A 27662-nucleotide genomic window follows, 5' to 3' on the forward strand; every position below is an offset into this window, starting at 1 on the left:
TGGCTAAAAATGACAACACACACAGAGGGTGTACCCTCTCCTTCCAGTGTCTCGTTTGCTGAGTGGCTGTCACCGCGGCAGCCATCTCACAGCCCTGAAGGGAGCTGGCTGAGAGCGAGCAATTTGCTGGAGCCAGCCTGCCTCTTACATGAGAGATTTCCCCTTATGACCCAGCTGAATGAGGATTTCCTGTTCCTCACCCTTCAAGACATCCTAACTGACGTGCTCCCCAACTGGAGACATGCTTCTGGATAACTCATCGTGAGTTGGAGAGACCCTACGCCGCTTTACGTGCTGGGACTCAGGATGACACCGCTGTGACGTCCGTAACGCCTCACTGCAAGAGAAGGGAGGCAGCAGTTCCTCGAAGATGGCTGTCCGCTACACGTTAGGCGAATTTTGTCAGCACTTAGATATTAAAAATACAAACAACCGCCACTGCTTTGCTTTAAATAAATGTTTATTTAGTGCCTGCTATGTGTGAGGCACTCTGCACCACAAAGAATATGCAGATGAACAAGGCATAATTCTTGCACTTAACAAGCTCACAGTCTAGCATGGGAAGTTAGACATATTCACAAACAGCTATCACACAAGGCAGAAGTCGACAATGCCGTGAGATTGATCCCAATAAGATATGAGAACCCAGAGGGAGAAAATACAACTTTTGGATGAGAATAAGATTAGAGAAGGTGCCTTAGAAGTAGGGGTTAAAGTGACAGGTCAAATGTAGATAGGAGAAGATTAAGAGGAAAAGGTAATCCAGGACAACTCTAATCAAAGTCAGAAGCAAGAGGTACTGGCTGTGTGACAGTGGGAGGAGTCTGGTCGGCTGGATAAGCAGGGGGCATGAGGGGCTGGGGAGAGGAAGCTGGGAGGTGTGTTGGGCTCCACTGAGGATGGTTTATATGCTGGGAAAGCTGTTTCAGCTTCTGTGGAAGTTTTCATAGAGGTGATTTGATCTGAGCTCTGCTTTATAAAACAATCTGGTGGCAATGGATAGGGACTTTACAGAGGAGGGACTGAGGGAAGGAAGCCAGTTTAAAAATGATTACAGGAGTCTGGACTGGAGCTATAGGACAGTGACAATGAGAATGAGAAGTTACAGGTGGAAGATGGAGACAAGTGAGACCTGGCAATGACTAGATGGGGGAAAGGGACAGAGGAGGTGAAGTGGGTGACAGATAACGGCAGTTTTACACCTAGAGACGGAGAATGATCCATTCACAGAGCTAGGAAGAGCCAGAGGCAGAGGCTGGAATCTGGGAAGAGGTGAGCCTGGACGCTGGCGGACAGCCAGGTGGAGGGTCCGGCGGGCAGTTAGAGTTGGGATGAGAGTCCATGCTGACGGTCCAAGCTGGAAACACAACCAGAAAGTCGCCCGTGCAGCGGCGACAGTCGAAGCATTGTGGAGATGGGCCCATCCGACCCTGGAAAAGCAGCTCTGAAGTATAGTCCAGCATCACATCTTCCTTAAATAGGGAATTCTCACGGAAAATTCACCAGTATGATGGCGCATCATATGAAAAGTGCTGTTTCTCTTGGTGTGTTCTCCTGGCTTCGCTCCTGAGAAACTGTCTTCAGTTCTGTGATTCCGAGCAGGAAAACTGCCTCCATTGTGGAGGGTCATTCTGAAAAGACTTACTCCAATGAGAGTTTTTTAAACTTTTCATTATCATTTATTTTGAAGAGTTTTCTGTAATAAAATTATTTTTCTAAGGACTTCATAAAAACCATTGATGTATCTATCCCACCTCACTGAATCTAAGAGTTGGAAAGGACCTGAGAGGGTATCACTGTCTCCCTTACTCACAGATGAGGAAATCGAGGCCCAGACAGGCCGAGGGACTCGCCTGGCATCTTACACAGCAAGGATGGCAAAGCTGGAGCCACGAGCAAGATAGCATGCTTTTCTCTCGTCACAGTCATGTCCCTGAGTCCCAGCTGCCATCAAGACACAAAGAGAGACAGATAGATGGAAAGATAGGTGATTGACAGAGAGGGACATAAGCAGAAAACTATAAGCAAGAGTGTCTGGAAATAACACAGCTACATTTTAACTTTTTTTTTTTAAGTGGAGAAAAAGAAAAAATGGCTTCTGATAGGAAGGCATTTTTTGGACCCACCAATGCCTTCCAGATCTGACAAGGAAATTACTCTTTCTTGAAATATTAAACTGCACTTAACCAAAAATATTAGACTACATTACCACACATCCCACTCAAGAAGCTTTGTAGTCAGCCCCACGAGCGACGACGGCATTCTTGGTTGGCACGTCCACACATGCAAAGGCAGTTTGCAGGAAAACAAGATCAACAGGAATCAGACCTCAAATTGTTTTATCCATCACAGAAGCAAAATGCCCACGGTAATTCCCTTTTGAAAAATTCAACGAGAATCCTTAGAATGAAGTTCTAGATACATCCATTTACATAGAAGATGAAAAAAAAAGACAACCACATTCCAAATCTCTAAGTCCCAGATATTCAGGCAGAGTTCAGGCAGAAACTAGCCTTGGGGCCTCCGCGTCTACTCCAGGAGTCTGGAAATACCGCATCCTGTCGTCTTTATCATTAATGGTGCCCTTTAATAATTCCCCAGGCCCACTAGAGTCTGCCAGCAACACATTTCAGCTGGAGCTATCATATTTTCCAAAAGATCTTCTTTTTATAGAGAATGTAGGCAATGAGCACCCAGAGAGCGGTGGCAACTATGTTCTGAGTGAGGTGTTCTCTGTGCGACTGGTCATCCCCCAGCTTCCACTGGAAAGGGAAGTAGCTCTCGAACACCTCATGGCCAACATACACCAGGATAGAATTCATTCCTGAGGAGAGACACAGATCACGTTTGCCCGAGTCACAGCTGATCATCTCTTTAAGTCTTGAAATTTGACATTATTTCAGTGAAAAAACAGAAAGCCCACACTTAAGTGTAAACTATATCAAAAAATTACTAGAAAATACTCATAACTGTAGTTCTTAAATACTAAATCTGAAAGGAAAGCCAAAATTATTAACTTATATTTTCTAGACAGAAAACTTGAGGTCCACAGAATGTAGCTATCAGTACAATCAGAGGCTGAGGTCATTGAAATCATCTAGCCATTGAGTCTTCAGGTAAAACCACACCTGAGCCATTCTGTTTATCTCTTGATGGTGTCTCAATATTTCTTACGTATAATCTGTAAGGTAGCACATTTACATTAAGAAAGAAAGTATGGGGGACCGGCCTCGTGGCATAGTGGTTAAAAGTTCAGTGTGCTCTGCTTCGGCGGCCTGGGTTCATGGGTTCAGATCCCAGGTGTGGACTTATACCACTTGTCCACCATGCTGTGGTGGCAACCCATGTACAAAATAGAGGAAGACTGGCATAGATGTTAGATCAGGGCAAATCTTCCTCACCAAAAACAAAAGAGAAAGAAAGTTTGGCCCCATTTCTGAAGTGTTAGAAACAGGATGAATGCCCTGGATCATTTCTGATACTCCACAGTTTGGTATTGCCTAAGAAACAAGCAGAGCTCATTTATGATCCCACAGTCTAAACAGATGAAATGGGTGGACTGCTTTGGAACAGGCCAGTGACGTCCTGCGTGGCCTGCCACAGCGTGGCCCCTGCTGCTTTCTCCCTCAGCCCGTGTCTTGGAAACCTGCCCCCGGGCTGAGGCTCAGGGCCCCAGCACTGCACATGCCCAGCTGGTCTCTGGACCAGCCCACCAGGTCACCATCATTCATCACTGGGGTTAGGGGTGACTTGCCTGGGTAAAAGAATGGGGTCCCTGTCCACAGACCATTCACATCCACAGTGGGGTACAGGACGAGCAGGATGAAGAAGGCAAAGGAGCTCAGGGTGGTGACGTAGGAAATGGACCTGGGAGGAGGTAACAGGGCGTTTCAGGGCTCCTGGAGCACGGCCAATCGTCAGCATTAAAATGACAGTTCTCTATACCTACCAGAGATTTTTGTTTATTGGAATAGAGCCTTCATTTTCGGAAACTTTGGTCAAAGCAACAGAAGTAAGCCCCTATAATGGGGGGAGAAGGGTATTAGTTTTTTTACTATCTCAAAGAATAATTGTGTTTCAAAACTGAAAAATGTTGATTATTTAATTGCTTAGGGAGGGCTGAAAATTGTGCCTTATATTTTATTCTTTTAACTGGAAAAACATTTTTAAGATGTATAACTAAAAATATTCTCCAAAAAATATTTCTCTGGCATTCCTCTGAGTTGAAGGTAAACTACTTGAGGAACTGGAGCTAATCCTGAGAGGAACCACGAGGCCAGGTCCAGGGAAGCGAAGAGCCCACCTGACAACTCTTGTCACCTGTCAGTCTGGAGGCTGAGGTCTGGAACCTGCTATTGCTTGCCTGGTCCTTCTGGTGCGGCCCCCCCAGAGCCTGCTCATGCCCCCCTGCCTGGCCATTTGATGGCAAACGCTGACTTATTCATAAAGACATTTTCCTAAGAAAATAAACCTGAGAATTTAGGTGTAGAGATTGGTTCCTCTCTGTTATTCAAGGGAAGAATGTCACCTGTTGTGACGTGGTGACAGCTGCTATACCAGAGTTGCTAAACATTTTACTTCTTTTAAATATGTAGTGTGAAGAAAAGGAATTTCAGTGAGAAACGCTGGTTACTTACTAGAAAACAACTCCAGGCGGTGAATCTGAGCAGGATGGCTTTGGTCTGATCCTTGTAATACAAGAGTATTCTTCCTGCCTAGAAAAGAAGTCACAACATGCCCAGGAGAATCGCCTAAAGTATGTTCTTCTTTCACATTCATCCACTGTCCTGATCCCTCCACAGGCTCATCTGCCAGGCACACTGCCGGACACGGGGGACCAAGAGGAACAGAGCAGGCCCCGCTCTCGCCCAGAAGACAGAGGCACATGGGACGCCGTGCAGGGGAGAGAGGTGCTGTCAAGTTGAGGGTGTGCGTGCAAAGCAGGACAAGCATGTGGGCAGAATGGAACAGCATGGCCAGAAGCACATCAAATCCGGAGAAGCAGCACAACACCCTGAGGTGCTGCCAGTATTCAGAGAGGCCGGGGGCGGGGCAGGGCGACAAGGCGGCAGGCAGAAGGCTTGCAGGTTTCCCCGCGAGGCACAGGCTTTCTCCCATAGGGGATGGGGAGCAAGGAAAGCCACTTTTTTGTCCCAAAAAAGTAACAAGGGACAAGCTCAGACTGGCCTGCTAGATGGCCCAGTCGGGCAGCAGTGGAGAAGGGGGCAGGAACAGGAACGGGGCGGAACTGCAGGCAGGGAAACAGTCTAAAACAGTAAAATCTGAACTTTGCATAAAATCCCCCCAAATTAGGAATTAATTTCTGAAAACATCAAAGCTTCACAATAATTTGTAATAATAGCTCAAACGCGTGAATGTTTTCTATGTGCCAGTTCTTAGAACTTTACGCGCATTAACTCTTTCAGCCTCTCAGCACCTTTATGCGGCAGGTGCTCCGGACGCAGAGAGGGCTGAAGGGACGTGTGCAGGCTCCCCGCCCGAGCGGCGGCCAGGGCTGCGCCCTCACCCACCGGGCTGCACCCACAGGCTCCCGAGAGGGCGTGCGGCTCTCACGGAGAATGAGCGCAAGCGCCCGCTCCAAACTGTGAAGTGCTGTAGCGGTGAGGGCCGTGTTTCTAAAGAGACGACCTAATCACCAGAATGCATACGCTTTAGACCTGCACCGTCCAATCCGGGAGCCACTAGCCACGTGTGACTATTCACAATTAAACTGAAAGTGATTAAAATGAAATAAAACGAAAACTTCAGTTCCTCGGTCATACTAGCCACATCTCAAGTACTCAGCAGCCACACGACGGCACAGACATAGAATATTTTCATTGTCACAGTGAGTGCTATTAGTTGGCACATTTTTTTCCTCTCTCACCTCCCCGCAAATAATAGTTTCAAACACCAATTAGGAAAACTTTAAAAAGAAAAATCTAGACTGTCCAGAATTTTAACAAAATTGCATATGAGACAAACCAAGAATAATCTGTATTGCCTTTGACATAGAATATGCACAGCCTGAAACCACATAACGTGTACACAAAAGAAATGTGACAAGCGGCCCAGTGACTTCCCATCATCACCAGAACCCAAACACACTGCTCACTCCCCCAAGGGAAGTCTGTTACCCAGAAACGGCTGGGCTGCCACGGCTACGATTAGCCATATACATAATAAGAATTTTTTTGAGAATATACGAATTATACCTAATTATTTGAATGTGCTGAATTTTAGTTACTTCTAGTTGTGACAATCTGCCAAATATAAACAGAACTTATTAGACTTGTAATACACAGAAGAAGATATGCTTCCACTCATTTATTGTAATGAAATAGTTTTTGAATTAATGATGAGTCAGTCATCACAAACTGTTGGAAAAATGTATCCTAATGAAATGAAGAAATACCTGAACTCCCAAAAATGCCATCACAATGGAGTTGATGGTCCCAAGGATGCTTTCTGGGTCGTAGGCCACCTCAGTGTGATAAAGCACCTGAAGACGACAGAGCAAGGGCAGCCGCACTCACCGACGTGAGAATGCACACACACACCCCGAGGCCGAAACGCGCAGGGCCACCACTGCAGCCGGCCTTCTGGATTTTCAGGTTCTTTTTGGTCAACCCTAGTGTACCATCAATGCTTCCTATCTTCTTTTAAGGCAAATAACATTTAAAAATACATTTGTGCTCTTTCATTATGAATGAAATTGTTCCTGGTCGCTGAAGGAACTGGGCGCTGTGCAGCGTGCTGGGTGCTGCCCGAACCACCCAGACGCCCCGCCCCACCCCTTCAGGACTGAGGCGCTCATTCTGATTCGCCCTTGACTGAAGAGGTGCCTCTCCAGGAGCCACACCCCTTGCTGGGGACTGTCTACATCCCACCAAGGACATCAAGGGCCTGATCCCTCACCCTGACTCAGAACAGCTCTGAAGGGCCGCCCAGCCCCCATGACATCTGCTGAGGCCTTCGTGTGACTGCAACACAGTTCTGCTTCCTCCCTTCCCCAGCAATGTCGACCCCAGAAAGGCTGCCTGATAAAGGTCCTCCACACGAGTCCATCTCAGGTCTGCTGCGGGAAACCTGATCCGAGACGCACAGCGGGGCACCACCCCACACACCCGATACAACACACTCTCACTGTGAAACCCAAGTAATGCGTACACACTGCCCCATCGTGAACACTAAAGTCACCAGCTTTTCAAATAAAAATTAGCTCCCATCACAGTTTACTAAACGGACACAGCTCAAAGTTGGCCAGCCCGTTCTCTTTTTCCTCCTTCAGGGCTCCTCAGTGCCCGGTTCTCCGGATACGCAGGTTCACTCACAGCCGAGGAAGGATGCTGGTAAAGGTGGTCCTCTCCCAGAAGCAGGCGGTCGATGTAGCCGGCAGCTCCTCCAGTACAGTTTGGATACCTCCCCAGATCTCCAATGCCACCAGGGCCCAGATAACCGCTGGGGAGGTGAGAAGACGCACTTAGCTGACAAGACTTCAGAGGGGACGAGGGGATATACGGACCCTACATGCAGCCCAACGACGAGCCACCAGCACACCCAGCCTGGGGGCCCTGGCGCCGCGCACCCTCACCAAGGCCCCTTTCCCGGGCTGCTCCCCACATGTCAAGGCGGGAGGCTCACCTTCCCCTCAAACTGGCCCTGAAAAACCTCGCAGACACTTCTCTGGACACACCCCAAACTCCTCTCCCAATATAAAGCATGTCTCCAAGGAGAAGAAAGGGAAAGAGAATTCTTCTGACGTGGCAGAAAATGACATGCAAGAAGGGTTCACTTACGTAGGGCATCCAGGAACAGGTAAGAAGAAGGTCAAGCCCAGCCAAATGCTTTCCAGCAGCAGGATGAAGAGCCACTGGGGCCAGCTGGACAGGATGTCTCGAAGAGAAGAGCAGCGCCTCTCCTGAGCGAGGGGCACAAACAGATACGACTAAATGCACGTAGAACAGGAACCACCAGCAGCTATGTACTTGGGCAGTTCCCGAGGTGGTTCTCTTGCCTTCATGGTACCACTCCAACAATGGGCGCACAGCTATTTCACGTGCATTCTGCTGTTTGGAACCTCCCTCTCTACGAAATATCCCAGTAAAACAGTAGTTAAAAAGAAATCAGTGGTAGGGCTGGCCCCGTGGCCGAGTGGTTAAGTTCGCGCGCTCCGCTGCAGGCGGCCCAGTGTTTCGTTGGTTCGAATCCTGGGTGCGGACATGGCACTGCTCATCAAACCACGCTGAGGCAGCGTCCCACATGCCACAACTAGAAGGACCCACAACGAAGAATATACAGCTATGTACGGGGCGCTTTGGGGAGAAAAAGGAAAAAATAAAATCTTTAAAAAAAAAATAAAAAAAAGAAATCAGTGGACAATTCCACTCCTTTACCCAAGACGTTCACACAAAAACTTGTACACAAATAGACGTGGAATCATCATAATAGCCAAAAAGTGGAAACAAGTGAAATGTCCATCAGCTGACAAATGGATACAAAATGTGGTACATTCAGAAAGTGGACTGTTATTCAGCAGTGAAAAGGAATCTGGCACTGACACACAACGTGCAGAAACCTCCAGTACGCTGAGTGAAAGGAGCCAGACACACAAAGCCGCACGTTGTATAACCCCATTCATGTGAAATGTCCCAAACAGGCAAATCTACAGAGACAGAGGTAGATCAGGGGTCGCCTAGGACTGGGGGAATGGAGAGCGGCTGGAGGTGAACACTGGGTTTCTTTCTGGAGGGATGAAGTGTTCTAGAGTTGGAGGGTGGTGATGACCGCACAACTCTGTGAAGACACTATGGCTGAACTGGACACATGAAATGTGCGAGCTTTATGGTATGGGAATTATACCTCGATAAAGCTGCTAGAAAAAAGAAATTAAAAATAAATTTTAAAAAAGGAAAATGAAATGTAAACTTTTGGAGCTGTTCTGGTTGGAGGAAGAAGGATGCAGCCCAACCCCTCACTCATCATGGCGGATGAGTCTGCACAGTCCCTCAGGCCCCACCCGCAGCTCACCAAGCTCGTGTTCACTCGCACACGTCCAGTCTCACTCCTCCTTAAGGAAATCAAGGGCAGAGGGCACGCACACACTAACAGGGAGGGCAGAGGACGTCAAGGAATAACGATTAAACCATCCCAAGAGCATATGACCAAGCCCTCGTTACAGGAAGAACCAAGAGACTTTGGGATTCAATGATGAATTGCTAGTTATACATATGAAAAAAGCTGGAGAACAAATACAGAATTATTAATTTATTGTTAAGTAGAACCCCAAATGAAGAGTTTAAACGTTTCTGCCTGAATTTTTACTTCTGCTGGGGAAAAAAATATAGCTGTCACCTGAGTAAACGCAACTCAGTAGTTTACAGTAAGACAGAAAGTAACCACAAAGGCGGTGAGGCTCGCACGCTTCTTACAGAGAGCTGGCAAACAGCCCAGGACAAGCCCGCCATTCTCCCACACCCGCCTTGGCGCTTCTTCTCCAAGTTGAACCTTTGTAGCGTTTGTGTAGATAAGTGAAATGTTCTATGAGTTTTCTGTGTACCTTGTACCACAAAGAAACTGAAAAATTAGCAGTAATGCCCCAAGAGACTGATGATGGTGACATTATTTAATGCCATCAAAATGCATTTGATTACTGGACGCTTAAACATTTGTTGAGAGTAAATCTCATTTTATGTCTACAAATCCTACATAAAAATAACTAATTTATGGAAAAAAAAGAAAGCATTTGATTAAAAGAGTTAAAGAGTCTACTGAAGTATAGTATTGCACTCAGAACTAAAGAAAGTTCCAAAAACTACAGTGATCCCCACCCTGCCCCCGGCCTTTTTTTAAAACACGGTTTCTCACCGAGGCACCACTTCCAGGCACAGGTTTAGCGAAGAGGAGTTCTAACACGGCGACCACAAAGTACGTCACCCCCAACCGCTGGAGCACGCCAGGGATTCGCAACTTGTCCCAAGACACTGCAGAAGGTACAGGTGGGCAGAGTGTTAGCCAGCGTTTCTCATCTCACCCAAGACAACATAACACCAGTCGTCTCTAGGTGGGGGACACACCTCTGTTGACCTAAGTCAGTGTCTTTTAGGCTCTTAGGGATGGAGATACACATGGTCAGGAGACATGGCTCAAACCCACAGCAGGAAGCTGGCAGCAGGGAGACTGGGATAAGAACAAGTGTCCTCTTCGGGGGTGGGGATAAAGCAAGGACGACCCTTGGCCCTGAAGTTCATCTCCGGCCCTTTCCCATTAGGACAACACATCCGACTCTCACCTCCACCAGGAAACTGCAGAAGCAGCCCAGGCCGCCACCGGCCCTCCCTGCCCTTCAGACTGCATGGCTGTCCCACTGACAAGCTGTAACCCTGTAACGACCCTATAACAAACCCTACTGGGAACAGCGGCCCACTTTGGGAGCTACATCAAATCAACTCTTATGTGACACCTTCCCTTATGACCCCAACTGGCAGTGACTGCTACCTACTCCTAAGGCCTAAAGTCTCAGGGCTTCATGCCTGGGGCTCATCTGACTGCTGCCTAGACATTTGTGTCCTCTTTTGCTAATGACACTGTGAGCCCCTAAAGGACACTCCCCGATGCTGCCGTCGGTCCCACACACAGAGCAGACAGCCTTCCCTCGGCTTTCCTGTCTTACTCACACTGCTAAACGACGACCACAACGTCATTCCTCCCCAGGAAGCCCGCTGGCATACAGATGATGACAAAGGTGGATTCCTGAGTCACCACACAGTAGCCTTATCATGAAACCCAAGCAGTAGGAGGGAAGGTCTGAGACCCAGGCGACCTACCCTGCCCTTCACTACCCTTCGATCACCTGGAGAAAGCACTTCACTCTCTCCTGGCCTCAGACTCCTCCTTTGCACAGCAGAAGGGTCTTGTGGTCTGGGAGGCTCCTCCCAGGCCCCAAATTCCAAGATCATCTTAATAATGCCCCAAATTATACCTCACTGTACACACTTTTCTAATAACTGTTCTTTTTGCAGGTACCTGAGATGGAGGAATTACATTTCTTTCAAATTATAACATGTAGTTTCCATATTTCAACCTGAATAAAGACCAACAGAGGGGAAAACTTACACGGACCAAGGCAATAATTGGGGTTCACGACAACGATTCCTAGAGAGATTAACAGGAAACTCCTCCACACAATTTTCCCCAGCAATCTGAATTTTGAACATCCCCGCTGCAGTGTGGAGGTCATTGAAAGAAAAATTGAAGATCCCATAATAAACACAAACCTAGAAAAAAACAGCTATGAATATAAGGCAACCATTTCTCTATATCACTAATATTTTATAATCTACTATCCTGCATTTCTTTTAGGAAATATGATTTTTACACTTATTTTCAGGATTAGTGGACTTTATATATTCAGAATTTACAATCTCCTACAAGATTCCAGGATCTTGTCCATTACGTCTGCACTCACAAAAGGTCCCTGTGAAATCATTCATCTTCTCCGTCTGCATGTCTTAAATCAGGAGGAAGCCAAGAATGAGAACTATTTGGTAACAACTTTCGGAGGGACCTCATCACAGCAGAGACCCGTGAGCAACACAGACCCATAGCCCAGAATCAAGGACGGTCCCAGAGAGGCCCTAGCACGAGCTGGAGAGCAAGAAACTGGAGGCGACCTATGGACAGGCCGGTGGCAGACTGCCAACTCACCACGGGAACACAAGGTCAGCCACCGTCAGTCCTGCAGAGTAACACAAGCACAGAGTTAAGGAAAAGGACTCTGGAATGTAAATACTTGCTAAATCCAGAACGGGTTCCATTATATACTGAAGGGACAGTAAACCCGCATAGAGGGCTCACAGGAGAGCACTGTGAGGAGCACGCAGACCTCCTGGGCACTCTGCCACCAGTCACTGGGCCGGGGCATTTCCTAAGAACATGACTGGGCACGGGGGAACCGCACTAGAAGCTTGTGGACAAGTCTGCTATCTTTAAGCAGCACTGTCCCAAATCCGTTCTTAAGCCAACTTTTGAGCCAAATTCACAGCCATTACCCAGTACCGCTCAGACCAACCCCAGTTCAATGGCACCCCACGGGGGACCATGAGTCTTAGAAGGCAGAACTCCCACGCGGCTATAACAAAAGGCATATGGAGATTGCGACAGGGATCATTTACAACTAAATTCCCGACACCTTCTGCAGTGTCCCACAGTCCTTCGGCAGAGACCTCTGGAGCCAACGTGTCCTCACAGTGCAGCATCACAGAGCCCCAGCACACAAAGGGAGAACTAAACTAAAGGGCTAACAGAGTCTGAAGGTCATTCGCTGGAGGCAGCAGCTCAGCAGCTCAGAGGAGGTGGGTGAGCCTCATCTCTGGAGCTCCTGGGGACATGCTGAGTGATGTCCTGCCCGCAGCTCTGAGGGGTCCTACATGAGCAATGCCACCTTAGGAAAAGTCTCACCATTCCAACTCGAGTGTTTGAAGTACCAGTATTTTCCTCCTCCGTAATTAACGAAGACCATGATGATGAGAGCTATCCTGTAAAGCAACAAAGGGCAGGCTTTCAGGGCTGGCACATGTGACAGGGAACGGCCCGACTGCAAGAGACTCGCTTGCACTCAAGGTGCAGTCACGACGCAAGATGACACTTAAAGAGCAGGAAGCCACTGCTTCTCATCACCACAGCCAGGGCCCTACCCCGGAGCCCTGCTGCCAACGTTTCCAACATGACGTCTTAACAAGAGTGTAGACTGACACTAAACTGCATAACCTGAAAACAAGCAAAACACTTCCGACCACTCAGTTTTGTGCTAATTATTCAGATGTCTCAGCTAAACAACTGTCGCAGAAGGCGTGCAGGCAGAGTCAGAGCTGAGGGCTCGGATCTCAGGCCCTTCCCTCTTAGGAGCCCTCAGACCTTGGGCAGGACCCTCCTCAATATCTCAGAGCGCTTCTCTGTAAAAGAGGGAGCGCTCCTCACCTTGGACCGTCGGGATATTAGGAGACAGTGCTCGGCTCACGCTGGGTACTTAACACATGCTAGTTCCTGCCCACCTGTGAACATCTCATCGCCAAAGGCGGCAACGAGAATCGGAAAGAAAGAGGAACACAATAAAACAGATTCCCAACGTGCTACTGTTTGACGCTAATTCTGCCGAATGCAGGAGTGAAGACTTTAGTAGGTTGAGGGGGTAATTTGTGGGAACTCTGGAGCCCAACTGCCTGGAATCGAATCCTGGCTGTCCGGCTGTGTCCCTGCGTGACCTTGGGCAAGTTACTTAACTCTGTGACTCACTTTCTTCATCTATAAAACCGGCACAGTAAAAGTAGATACCTCAAGGGATGTCTAGGAGATTAAATAAACGAAGGCCAGTCAGAACAGTGCCTGGCACACAGTGAGAACTCAAAAATTGTTAGCAATTGTTCTGATGATTTCTATCATCATTGTTATTATTCCCTGGCTTCAAATACACACACCAGGCACACTCAGAGCTCTGGTGCGGCTGGGACAGGATTATAAGGTTATCACGGGGTTTAAAAGGCCTCAGTGGGTAGAAATGGAAGACCTGACACCTAGATATTTATTTTCAGCTATATAGTTTTATACTTTATTTTCAGAGTTTGGTCTTGGCCTTCATTCTTCTGCCACAACTATAAAATAATAACAGCTTACTGTATGACTCTGGGTTTGCTATCAAAAGGGCCTGACATTGCTTTTGTCACAAGCTGTCTTGCGGGACTGGTGAAGGACAAAGACGGCTGTTTCGTTTCTGGACTGCTGCAGCTTCTCATCTGTGCAAGCTGCTCACTGGCCATGGGGACGCAGATGGACGGGGGAACCACACGTACAGCCCAACTGTGAATGACCTTAACTCAGCAGGAGCTACAACCAGTGGCGGCCGGTTCGGGCCTTGTCCCACTACTCGTCTCTAGCAACATATGTACTGGCTATCGTGACGGCGTTCAAGTAAGGACAGCCTGCTGATTTGTTTTTACAGCAAGACATCCTCTCTAGCCTAGGAAGTAAAAAATATATGTAAAATGCCTTCAGTTAAAAGTGTGTTTATGTGTAATCCTAGGCTCCCTGTGCCCACCGTGGTACGACGGAGCCCCACGTACCCCCTGAATGTGTCCACACAGCGCAGGCGCTGCGGCACCGCGGCTGGGCCCCATGCTTCTAGCTGGCTGTCACCGCCAAGTGCGTCTGCCCGGCTCGGAGATCCCAGCTCCTTCAGAAAAAAGAGGAGGAAGACATGACAATCCATAATGCTAATGAGTAAGTCTCATTTCTCTATTTTTTAGGGAAGAAATTAAGAGTGGAAAGCTAAAGATCGTTGTTCTGAACAATACTTGCTCTTGTAAAGATCCCACCTAGAGGTTTGGTGATTCACTTTATTTTATTTCTGTGACTCCTCTGAGCTTGCAGTGGCCAAGTTGATAAATGACCACAAAGAAGTGGTCCACAAGTGTGTTTGGTACACGTGTACCAGCAAACATGTCCATAATGAATTTATTAACACAAATATCATGCTCCAATTGTTCCAGTAGGCCATAGTGTTTCTAGATCTAATATCAATGTCTCTTCTCCTTTTGTTTGAATCTTGACGCTCTCTGCTTAACTGGATCAGTTCAACAGAGCTGCCTGCAGAGTGACGGATGTCTCCACATCGTGATCACAACACAGCCCAGAGCCCCAGCCCCACTGGAGAGAGGGGTGTGCCCTTCACAGGAGCGGCAAGGAGGCCGCTCTCTATTAAGAAGACAGGACACACGGCCTGGCCTCCCACAATATAAATAAGATTAATTAAACCAGATAGAAAGGTTATTAAATAGAGAATTACAAATTCCAAATCTAGAAAACCACCCAGGATACACAGGACGCATTCTAATACTCACAGAATTGATGAGGCGATCAGTTTCCCGGGAATTTATTGCTTTAGAAATCCAATTATTAAAGTCATCCAAACTGTAAATTTAAAAAAGCCTCAGTTAATTTATTTTCTTAGGCAGAATTTTCAAAATGATTGGATATCAAATTGAAAGAAAATTAAAGTTCGTATTCTACACAAGTCAAAGAAGTAAATGTTTTAAAGTTTTTTAACAAAACAAAAGTAGAAATCAAAGTTCATAGCAGCAGTGCTTGTAACTGCTGGACCTTTCCAGCAGTGTCCTCATCAGTGACAGAGGGACGGCGACAGCGCCTGCGCTCACGAGTTGTCGTGTGAGTGAAATGAGATCATTACTCCCTGTGGCTGGAATTCTTATCAGTAATACTATTACAGAATAGCAAAAACTGCAAATGACCAAACGCACTCCATACAGGAACGACTAGACACAGTCTGTGACAGCTGTGTGACAGATGAGACGCGGGACACCGCAAGAATGAGGCTCTGTCCACACACAGAAATACGAAAGCTAACTACTGACTACAAGCAATAACCCAACATGCAGACTTCATCACAGCGAAACGAAAACGTGAATGTGCACACTGAGAAAGTCTGAAAGGGACTTTGGAGTGATTCAGATCGTTCATTATTGGGTTCTGTTTCCTAGGTGGGTGCTTTGGGTCAAAAAGATATCCAGATGATATGGAATTGATTTACATGGTTAACAAAAGATACACATATTTACTGGTTTTTCTTTAAAATGAGATTTCTACTTGGGAAAAATCTTTCAAAAGACGTATCTTAGCTCTTTCATACAACGTTTATATTCTGATTTGGGTCATTTCTCCTTACCTCTTTTGCATTTTTAAATGGAAATGAATCCTGATTTCCAATACACTACAGATTGCTGAGTGATTCGATGTGGTAGTGTTGTTTGTTATTCACAATTCTGCAATTTCCCTAGATGGCTTCCCTTTTATTCAGTGTGTCTGTCGTGCCCCTAAGAACAAGAACTGTGCTAAGGCTGCGTGCCCACAGACCATTACTGAAGTCCACAGAGAAGCCTTTCTCAGCCCAAGACATGATTTGGCAAACTGGTGTTCTTGCACTCACAACTCACAGGCCAGTTTGTCATTTTCAAATAATAATTAATACTTAGTATTTTTTATTTGGTATATGAGAACAATTAAATGAGTACTTTTAGTAAGTACAATGTTTGATTAGAAAATCAGGAGAATGCGTGTCTTAGTTTGGTTGTAAATCGTCAACGGCTCTCTAGTGGAGATCATATATGCCATTTCTAACTTAATATAAGCTCTTTTAGGTACCGTGCTTCCAGCTTTTGTGTGTGTGTGTGTGAGGAAGATTGGCCCTGAGCTAACGTCTGTTGCCAATCTTCCTCTTTTTGCTTGAGGAAGATTGTCGCTGAGCTGACATCTGTGCCAATCTTCCTCTATTTTATTTTAAGCCAACACAACAAGGCTTGACAAGCAGTGCTAGGTCTGTGCCTGGGCCACACCTGCGAACCCTGGGCCACCAAAGCAGGGTGCGCGAACTTAACCACTATGCCGCCAGGCCGGCCCCAGCTTTCTCGGTCCTGAAAAGTGTGACCAACCTCATGCTCATCTATGGAAGAATTGGGGAAGTTGGAAATAAACTGTCTACTTTTTTTAAAAAGTACATTTTAGCCTGGTAAAACATATGTTTTGTATAAAATTTGCACATTTAAATTATCTGATGCACAGGACTTTTTCCTTTTCTTTCCTTTTATTTTGGTCGTGGAAAGTTTCAAGTGTATGCAAAAGTAGACAAATTAGTATAATGGACCACCATGGACCCATCGCCAAGCTTCAACAAGTATCTACACATCTTACCTCATCTATACTGCCCCCCACTGCCCCTTTCTCCTGATTTTTTTTTTTTTTAAGATTTTATTTTTTTCCTTTTTCTCCCCAAAGCCCCCCGGTACATAGTTGTATATTCTTTGTTGTGGGTCCTTCTAGTTGTGGCATGTGGGACGCTGCCTCAGCGTGGTTTGATGAGCAGTGCCATGTCCGTGCCCAGGATTCGAACCAACGAAACACTGGGCCACCTGCAGCGGAGCACACGAACTTAACCACTCGGCCACGGGGCCAGCCCCGGACTGATTATTTTAAAGAAAATCACAGGCATCATATCATTTCACCCATAAATACTTCAGTATGTATCGCTAAAAGATAAGGGCTCTTTTCATTTTTAAATGTCACTGCAATACCATGATCACATTTTAAAATGTTATCAGTAATTCCTTAATATCATCAAATAGCCAGTTCAATTTCCCTGTGATAAGATTTTTTACAGTTTAAATGTTCAAATCAGTATCCAAACATGATTCATATATCCAATGCTTATAGTTTTAATTCTTCTCTTCTTCTCCCCACAATTCAACTCCCATTTCTAGTTCACTCAGCACTAATGACATCAGCATCACAGGAAAATATTAAGGCAGAGCCTTCTAAGGAAGGGTGAAAAGACGTTAAGATATTCAAAATTAAAAAGAAAAAAAGCACTTAATTTTCCTGTAGATGTTGTTCCCCAAGTGAAAAGGGAGAGGTGCTTTTTTCTTACTGCTTTTTCAGATTCTGTTCTGGTTCAGACAAACCTGAACTTTCACAGGCATACTGGAAAGGGACAGAACAACGTACAAAGGACTCTTGCTTTGCCAACAACTGCATTCTGCCTGTAGGCTGCAAGGCAGAATCACATGCAAAAAGGAGTTTCAGGGGCCAGCCTGGTGGCATAGTGGTTAAGTTTACGTGCTCTGCTTGGGCAGCCTGGGGCTCACAGGTTTGGATCCTGGGCACAGACCTATACACCACTCAGCAAGCCACGCTGTGGCAGCATCCCACATACAAAATAGAGGAAGACTGGCAACAGACGTTAGCTCAGGGCCAATCTTCCTCACCAAAACAAAAAGAGTTTTAATTCCACAGCAAGGATGGAATTCTTCTCTTAGCAAGAGCTTAATATCAGCTATCAGTTACTTTAAAACATGATGTGACAGACCCATTCATATTAAAAGCACCAAATGAAAACACTCTAAAGAACTGGAACATCATTTGCATCTTATCAAAAGATTGACAAGATAATACCTTAATTCAAAGAAACGAAACTCCTCCAGTAGGATTATGCTCCTCAAAAGGATCATGCCCCTAAAAAGCAGTTAGGTTAAACATCTGCTTCTGAGCTGCAAGGGGTTCTTTGACCCTCACATAGCCAGGTCTCTCCCACAGGAAATTACACTGTTTCTAGGACCCACGAGGTAGAGGGTCAGAGTGCACAAACGCCCCAAAGTCGCAGGGTTCCCCTAAGCCAGCAGACTTAAAGTACGTTCTTCCTTCCAATTTGGATACTGCTCACCAATAAAATCTACAGTCTTTCCTGAGACCCTAACAGGCTGAGCATGTGAAAATTCAGTCAGTCTTATTCCCTTTAAAACATGAAAGAATTTCCCTTTAAAAGGTCGTTTACCAGGTCTGCACTTGTTTCACTTTCTTCTTTTCCAGGTTCCTAATTCACTCTCACCAGAATCGCTCTTACCCAGCTGGACGAGAAGGAATTCCCTCTCCTAGCTGCTAACCCTGCCGCACCTCCTCCTCGGTCCTCGCCATTGCCGCCAGGTCCCCCGGCTGGGAGGGGCTGGCCTCGAGGGGAGGCCTTGGGCCTCAGAGCCGGAGAGGAGCAAGAGAGCACAGTGTGGCAGCACCTCCCAAAATTGTCACCCACTGCTCCCAGTCTCTACGCAGCAGGATGTGAGACCCTCTCAGGAAATAATCATTTCTCAAGCATTTCCTTCTACTTTTTCAGCCATGTGGGAGGACTGAAGGCAAAGATCCTTTAGAACGAGGTGATCATTTCCCTGAAGTCAAGGACCATCTCTTATGCTACGCTTCATCCCCACTGCCTAGGACTGGACGGGGCATGGTGGACACAAGAAGCATTCATTTAATCAAAGAAGAATGGGCATTTGAAGGGTCAAATTACTTTTCTGAACATATTTTTTATTTTTTATTTTATTTTTTTCCTTTTTCTCCCAAAGCCCCCCCGGTACACAGTTGTGTATTTTTTTAGTTGTGAGTCCTTCTAGTTGTGGCATGTGGGATGCCGCCTCAGCGTGGCCTGATGAGTGGTGCCAGGATTCGAACTGGTGAAACGCTGGGCCACCGAAGCAGAGCGCATGAACTCAAACACTCGGCCACGGGCCGGCCCCTGAACATATAATTTCTAATTCTACTTTCCCCAACTGTGTCCTCCCTGAACATCTGCTCACCTCAACAAGAACCGCAGAAAGCACACGGCAATAACGAGCGCCAGACCAATAAGGAACGCGACAGTCACAGCTACAAAAACAGAAGGAACCCGTCATCACCAAAAATGTCATCACTCAGCATCAAAGTTGTCACATCATCACATTACTCTCAATGAAACATGCAAACAAATAAAAATGGAAACCAATGCGGGAAAAGCCTACATTCTTATGCTAAATTTCCTATAAATAATTTCGGACACTTCATGAGGGGAGTGCTAATTTTCATTACGAAAATATCAAACATACCTGAAAGTACAGAGAATTGTATAATAAACCCACACATACTCATCACCCAGATTCTAGAATTATCAAGATATTGTCACTCCTGCTTCATTTATTACCATTCTCCCCTCTGTTTTTTTGCCTAAAGTATTTTTAAGTAAATCCCAGACATCTCGTGATTTCATCCCTACATCTTCAGATGTATCTCTAAGCACGGGCGTCGTAAAAGGTGTATCAGCATCGCGCAGCTCCCGGCGTGCCCACGGAGAAGGGCACCGCATCACTTCTGCGGTGGTCTCCCTAAAGGGCATGACCCTGACCTAGTCACAAGGACACAGCACGCAAATCCAAATAACAAAATAACTGGCTGTCCTCTTCGAAAGTGTCAAGCTCGTGAGCGACACAGGCTGAGGAACAGCTCCAAAGTAGAGGAGAGCAGGGAGACCTGACAACTAAAGGCAACGTGGGTCCCTGGATTGGATCCTGGACCAGTAAAGGGACATTAGAAGAGACAATCAGAGAAATTTGCAAAGTGTGTAATCAGCTATTAGTACTGTCTCAATGTGAGGTTCCTGGTTTCGGTAACTGTGTATGGGATAACTGTACCATGATTAGACAGTTTAGGGCCTGAGGCGAAGCTGGGCGACGGGTGTATAGGAAATCTTTTTTGCAACGTTTCTATAAATCTAAAACTATTTCAAAATTATATGTTTCTTAAAAATGGACCTTTTGTTACATAACTACAATGTCGTACCAAATTAAGAATAATTCCCTAGCTAACAGAGTCCGCACTCAAATTTTTCTAGTTGTCTCAACAATGTTGTTTGTAGTCAGTGTGCTCAAGTCAGGATCAAACAAGGTCCACATCCTGCATTTGCTCACTGTGTCCCTCAGTCTCATTTACTTGTAAGCAGCCAGCGACGTGTTTAAACACCAGGTCAGTTGTCCTCTAGTAGGACGTCCCGGGTTCTAGATCTGTCTGTACGCTTCCTCCTGGTGTCGCTGACTTGTTCCTCTAGCCTCCAAATGCTCTGTAGAGGGGAAATTGGCGGTCAAGCCTTGACTGAAAAGTTCAACTTTTCCTGTCAAGAATGCTTCACGGGCGGTGCTGCCTTTCCCACTGTGCCACATCAGGAGATCTCCGGGGACAGAGCACGTGCCCGGTGCAGGTGTTCGGCCAGTGAAAGCCTGCCCCCTCCCGTGCACACTTCCCCTTTCATCCGATGGTTTCATCTACTCACAATTTTTACCCAAGTCAATCATTTCATTAGGGGTTGCAAATATTCTGCCATGCTGCCACATTTATTAGCCAGAATTCTTCTCTAAAGAATTTACCCTCATCATCTAGGACTATTTGGTTATCCTACAATACAGTTACAACAGGAAAGTCAGGATAAGTGCTTAAATTTTTCCTTTCGACTGATGATTTTAAATCACACTGGTTAATGTCAGGCACCGCTGTTATCTCCAAAGGCAACCCAAGTATTGCTTCTGTTTTTGTCTGGAGCGGGGGGCTCGCTCTTTTTAGTTTCCTAATGAACTCATTGGTTTGCTATAGCCAGTGTGTTTCCATCAGTTACATTCATTATTGTCTTCAATGCTTAAATTATCCCACGCTGGCCCTTTCACATTGGCCCCTGTGACATGACCCACCGTCTTCAATACCTTCACTGTGAACAGTGCTTACTGATGCCCAGGGATTCCTTGTATGGCCTAACGGGGGCTCAGGGCGAGAAATTTTCTTCAGTGGAGTTATCAGAGAATGAACGGTCCCTGCTTAACCTAAGGGGACCTCTGGACTGTCAACGAAAGACATACGGGAAATACTGCACCTAAATCCTAAAACAAGGAAAGATACTTGACAGTCAACTGCCCTATTTCTAGTTTCTTTCCACCGCATTAACTTTTTTGGTTTATTTATGCTTCACAATTAAAATAAATAACAACAATATGATGATATATAATTTTTTTATATATCATAACTTTCTTGGTATACTCCACTGACACAATAAATACATTATAAATATACCATGACTAAATGGGATAGATAACATATAATCCAGGTTTTAAATTACATGAAGTGTTGCAAACAGTGCTCAAAAACAAAAACTCAGAAAATGCAAATATAAAAATCTACAAAGAACATATACGTACGAAGGTTACTGTCAACTGGATCCTCATTGACAACTACGTCACAGGCAATTCTATCAACTCCATCCTGGACGTGCTTTACCAAGAGAGAATAGTTTCCAAATTCTCCAAATTTGTATTCCAGCCTACAAAAATTAGGTAAAATTAAGAAAAACAGTTAGATTAGGAAATAAGAGTTGGATTCCGGTAATGTCATCAAGGCAGAGCGAAAGGCATTCCTAGGTGCAGAACAGGAAAGATATAGAAACATATTTTAAAGAAGGGAAAAACCAAAAACCAAACAGAAAGAAAAATAGAGTGAAAAAGCAGACTTCAGTAGGTCACATAGAGCAGGTACAAACCTACAAACTTCTTTCTCTTCCTCGGTGGCCTTAAGCTGCAGGATGGACCCGTGCTGGGTGCTCACACCCACGGCCGCGATGCTGGGCTCCCCAGCCCTTCTACTCTGGGAAACGTTTACCAGAACCTGAAACAAGCACTACGAAAGACAAGCACAAGCCAACTGTCAGAGGTGTTTGAAGGTCTGCTGAGTGTGGGAGGACATCAACATCCAACTGAAGATCCTGAGATGACTTTTCCTTCATACTTAGAAAAAATTTTAAATTTCAAGAATTCCGTAAAATTTGCTACATAACTATGTGTTGCCATGGAACTGTACAATCTTTATTCTAGGTAAATTTTTTACTAATTAACAAATACAGCATACCTTAAATCTTGCATTCTATTGGGTTTTACTTAATATTATTGAATAAATTTCCATGATTCTACCCAATTTGCATATTTAGTTTTTAATGGTGGCATTGTATTCCATCAAATACTATAATTGTATTTAGCCTGCTTTCAAAGCTTGTTTTATCTTTCTGTATATAATTTATATAAATGATATTGTTTAAAAATATCTACACATAATGTTCTTACTCCTTTAAATTCTTTCCCTAAGATAAATTTCCAAAAATGAGATTACTGGATAAAAAATAATCACTTTCACGGTTCTTGGTACATGTGGCCAAATAGTACTCAAAAATTACAACAATATACTTATTTCTCATTAGCCTTACCAGAATTTAAAACCACTCTTCTTTTTGCTCATGTGATATTTATATCACAGCATTAAGGTTACATTTTAAATTATCAGTAGATGAAATAATTCACTATTCTTTTGCTATTGTGTTTACTTTAGTGTGAACCATCTGTTAAACACCAAATTCCCTTGAATATAATCTTAGAAATATGTCTTCATACACTGTAATATTAAACTCTTAGTTATCTCAAATATTTACCCATTCTAGTGCTTTCCTTTTCATCTTATTATATTCTGCGGCTTTTAATTACAAGTTTTTAAAGTTTTTACATAGTCATTCTAATCTGGCTTGTTATTTCCATTGCTTCATTAGTTTAAAAATGTATTCTGCCTTTTTTAGTATTTTTTAAGTTTGTGGAGGTTCTTTTTAACTTGAATCCACTTAGAATATTTGACAGATGGTATACAATAATTCTAAATACCTTTCGCCATGGTTTTAGTTCTAATACGTTAAATTCTTATGTGAATTTAGATTCTATTTCTTACTCTTATTCTGGTCCATCAGTCTTCAGTTCTCTTTTGTGGCTCAGAAATGACTGTGCTTTGTCATGTTTCCTCATCTGGGCAGCAGTCTCTGTATCACTCCTTCTAATTTTGGGCCACCCTTTGATTCTCTCGCTCATTTATTTTTCATATGAATTCTGGGCTCATTTACAGATTCTATAAAGTATCCATTGATACATTAACAGCAATTGTGTTAAATGTCTGAATTAATTTGGGAAGTACTGCCATTTTTCCTATCAGAGTGCAGCAGCTCTCTCTCCATTTAGCCTACATTTTTCCCATAAAATTTCATCATTTTCCTTATGAGTTCTACAGATTCCTCAAAGATACAAATGTAAGTCATCATAAATAAATATTTGAATATGCCAACTTATTCTACTTGACAGAATTTCATTTAAGGTTTTTGCACCCATATGAATTAGAAAGATTGACCTGTGTTGCTTTTCATGTCTTTGACAGATTTTAAGGTTAACATTCTATCTATACTGCAGGACGAATCAGATATCAAGCCATCATTTGCCAGGCGGGCTAGGATCAACTTATATTGATTGAGAACTATTTATTTGAAAAATGTAGGAAAAAATCACCTATTTCAGGTGGAAAACTTTATTATAACTTTCCAGATTTCTTAATCAGTTGCTGATCCATTTATGTTTTCAATTTCTTGAATCACTCTTCATACTATGTTTTTTGAAGGAAATCAATTTTTGAATATCAAATTTACCACCTTGTAACTGTTCATTAGATCATAATCATTTCAATTACAGCGGTTATATAGATCCCAACTCCTAATTTCACTACTTTCCATTGTTCTCTTAAATTTATCAATAATTTATCAATTGTGTGACTTTTATTTCTAAAAATCCTCTCTTGACTTATTCTTATTTCAGTTTTTCTCTCACTTTCCAGTTTACTTAGTTATTATTTTCATTGCTTCCGTTTTCCTTCTGGTTTGGATGACGACACCACTTTTTCCAAAACATTGAGAACTCTACTCCACAGCTCTGCATTTCCCCTTTTCTTGCAGTTTACCACAAAGCAGGATGCTGAGAAGGGACGCCTCGGAAGCTCGAGTAAGGGGTGTGAATCCCAGCGTGGCCCCAGAGCAGCTGGTCCCTGCTAACTGAGTAACCCAGAATAGCCACTGTACCGCTCCTAATAGCAGGATTCCCACTTGCAGAAGCCAGTGTATCCCCTCTGCGGGGTCACCGATGTGACACACCTCGGGCACGAGCCAGCCCCCAGTGCACACTAGCTGCAACTTCTCCTATCATCACCTTCATTATCAGAAGCATTTAAATGAAATTTTTCACAAGAATTGCTTTGTCCAGACCAACGACTGTTGTATGGAATACGTGTTTGTATTCTATCTCCTCTTAGATTCGTTTGTTTTGTTGTGCTGAGATGCGAGATCGCAGAATGTATACTCTCTGTGTTTTGCATTTATTTAGTCTAATACATGATCCATGTTTCGTGAAATATATATAGATATTTTTGAAGTTATCTATTTTTTATACTTAATCCCTCCACAAGCATTACTTACGTGTACTGTCAATAACACTGACACTTACACAGAGGTCTTACTCTGCTTCAGACAACTTACATACTTTAGTCATTAACACTCACAGTGGCCAAAGAGGAGGGGTCCATCATCTCCTCAGCTTTACAGGTGAAGAAACTGAGGCACAGAGAAAGTAAGTTGTGTACCCAAAGTCACAGAGGTAGGAAGTGACAGCAGCAGGATTCGAACCCAGCACTCCGGCTGCAGACCCCATGCTCTTAACCACTTCACCACTTTGTGGTTTGACTCAGTTCACCAGTTTTATCCTTAAACCTTAACTGACTTGACCTATCGTAGTCTGATAATAGTGAATTATCATTTCTCACCACAACTTTGTTCTGTAGTTTCTAACATTATTTTCTACATGTTTTAGGGGCCCATACAAATTTGGAAACTTTTTATTTAGTGTGCTTATATTTTACTATTAATATTTCTTTTATGATCTATGCAAATGCTAAAGCTTGATGGGCCCTTTTTATTCCAACATCTACCTCCATCAAAGTATAACTGCATATGTCTTTCTGTTTTCAACGTTTTCTTCATAAATACAATACATATTATTACACTGTAGTTTTTAATGTTATTAATCAACGTATGTCTAACTTTCTTCTTTCCAAAAAATAATTCACATTTTAATACAATCTGAGTCTTATTCTTATACGTTAGTCCATTTGCATTTATTATAATTTGTCTAGACTTACCTGCCCTGAAGTTGCTCCTCTATTCTTGTCTTTATATATTTTCCATATTGCATATTCTTGTTTAATAATATTTTAAAGATATAATAACCTTAACTATTATATTTATCACAGAACATGTCTACTTAAAAACATGGGCTCCCAGGCTCAGATAATTGCCCGTGGCCACTTAAAAAAACAAAATGTCCTTGTTTATTCTAATTTATGTTTAAAAATAATAAACAGTCAAGACTAACAGATACCCACTCTGGGTTCCTTTGAGGCAATGAAAGCACAGCATCTCTGTCTTCCTTTCCCACTCCCCACTTTGCCATTCTCTCCCGTCGAGATCCAGATTCCCTAAGGAGTTTTGTTGCGTATTCTAAAAAGGAATTTTCTTTTCTTTTTTTGTCAGTTACATCTTACTTTTATTTAGTCAATTATAGTAATTACTCATAGTTAACAGAGTAACAACCTTTCTCCAATTCTTGTTCTCTTTCAAAAGAAGTTGCTATCACATTATCAGGCTCTTTAGCTGTCTTGAAGCTATGACATCCAGTCTGCACATTTTTCCAATGTTTATGTGTCTCTAGGTCTTTCTGCTTTAAGGGAGGAGAGACGAAGAGGAAATTCCCAACGCGGCTAGGTAACTGATCTCCACGGCATGCTGTCACCGTTCAATACTGTGTGGATGTGAGTCCACCCTTCCTGAATTTTTATCACTTGGTTTACTAAACACAAAGTTATTATAATTGGCATTCCTTTGAATACTAGTCTCTTTATATTGGCTTAAAGATCTTTAAATGGTCATTAAAGTTCAAAATTTAAAACAGTTTACGTCTAGGCATCATTCTCTGGTTGTTTAACCTGTAAAGGATCACAAGTGTCTTCCCAAATTCCAGACTGAGGTCTTTTTTGCAATTATGGGACATTTTCTACAATGACGTTTAAGTACAAACTCTGTGCTGCTCATTTACACATTTTCCTAGGACAGAATTATTTCCATGCCCTTTTAAATAAATTAGCAATTTCCTTGAACTGGCCTCGTGTAGTCAATTCTTCCTGTTTTTTGAGTCTCAAATCTGTCACCAGTGTCCTTGTTTCATACCAATGATTCTACATTTTTTTATCCTAAAGATGCTCTTACTTGCCTGACGGCTAATATCTTGATAAGGCAGCCTTTTTTTCCTTTCAACTTGTTTTTCTGAGGATTTTGGACCTTTATTACGTCTTTTTAGAAGATGTTTTGCCCATTCTCTGAATTATCTGTAATTCTTGTGGCCTTTAAATTCACCTGTTATTGATTTTTTCCAGGGTTCTTCTAGGTCCTTCTCATAGGTTGATAAATCTTTTCTTTGTCTTGAGCTAGTTTTCTAATATTATAGATTGTCTTTGTTTCACATTACTTTGCAGAGTTTTCAATGGGTTTAATCAATAATAGAGGAGCTATCATGTATTGCTCCATCATCTTTTCATCCATTTGGGGGGCCTATTTGTTTTTTAAAGCTATTTACAGTAAACAGGTCCCTATATATTAAAATTCCTCCTTTGAAGGAGGCACATTGAAGCTCTTCATTTGGAAATAATGAACATTTTATTTTACATGGAAGAAAAGCCTGTCATTAAAAAGCAACAAGGCCTGGAATAGGAGTAACACCTTCAGATAAAATAAATTCTTTATCATCAGAAGGGCAGATCCTGGAAGCACTGCCACTGCCTCAGCTCGAGCCTCCCCACTGTCCTCACTACCCTCACCCTTGGAGAAAACCCAGATGTCTCACTCCTTCTCTGGTCCAGCAAGAAGGCTATGCATTAGGGAGAGGAGTAAAATAAAACACGGTCTATCAATTTTGCTTATCACTGAGAACTGGTTTTTAAAGATGGGTAGGGTAAAGAGAAGAAGCCGACGCTGCCCTCTGTTCGGCATTCTCCCAAAGATTTCTGCTCTGGACCCTGTTTATTTCCTTATATATAAAACTGAAGTCAACATGCAAAGGGCTTCAGGTATGAGAGCATCAAGGATCATATCAAACCAGCCCCAAAGCGCACAGCATTGTGAGCATGAAGTCAATACCTACATGATAACAGCGTTCAGAATTCCAGTAAACCGTCAAGTTCGTCCTGAGCAGTTCATTATGGATGAGCAGCAAAGCCTGGTCCATCTTCAGCTCTACATGCCTTTTCTTGTCTAAGTTTGGTAAGAATTAGAAAAATATTTTAAAGAAACCAAACAA

General features: G+C 43.8%; 1 protein-coding gene across 1 annotated transcript; it reads right to left on the minus strand.

Annotated features, from left to right (window-relative positions):
• Positions 1-442: 442 nt before the first annotated feature.
• Positions 443-27662, minus strand: HGSNAT (heparan-alpha-glucosaminide N-acetyltransferase). The gene is made up of 17 exons (XM_046648462.1): positions 27507-27662; positions 21947-22083; positions 21609-21730; positions 19194-19263; positions 14895-14964; positions 14118-14227; positions 12460-12536; positions 11707-11737; positions 11116-11276; positions 9868-9983; positions 7800-7921; positions 7335-7461; positions 6416-6502; positions 4638-4715; positions 3950-4020; positions 3755-3867; positions 443-2824 (listed from the first exon to the last, which is right to left on the minus strand). The coding sequence occupies exons 1-17, from the start codon at positions 27588-27590 to the stop codon at positions 2643-2645; spliced, it is 1758 nt and encodes a 585-aa protein (XP_046504418.1). The 5' UTR covers positions 27591-27662; the 3' UTR covers positions 443-2642.

Source organism: Equus quagga, chromosome 22 (assembly GCF_021613505.1).
Source record: "Equus quagga isolate Etosha38 chromosome 22, UCLA_HA_Equagga_1.0, whole genome shotgun sequence".
NCBI lineage: Eukaryota > Metazoa > Chordata > Mammalia > Perissodactyla > Equidae > Equus > Equus quagga.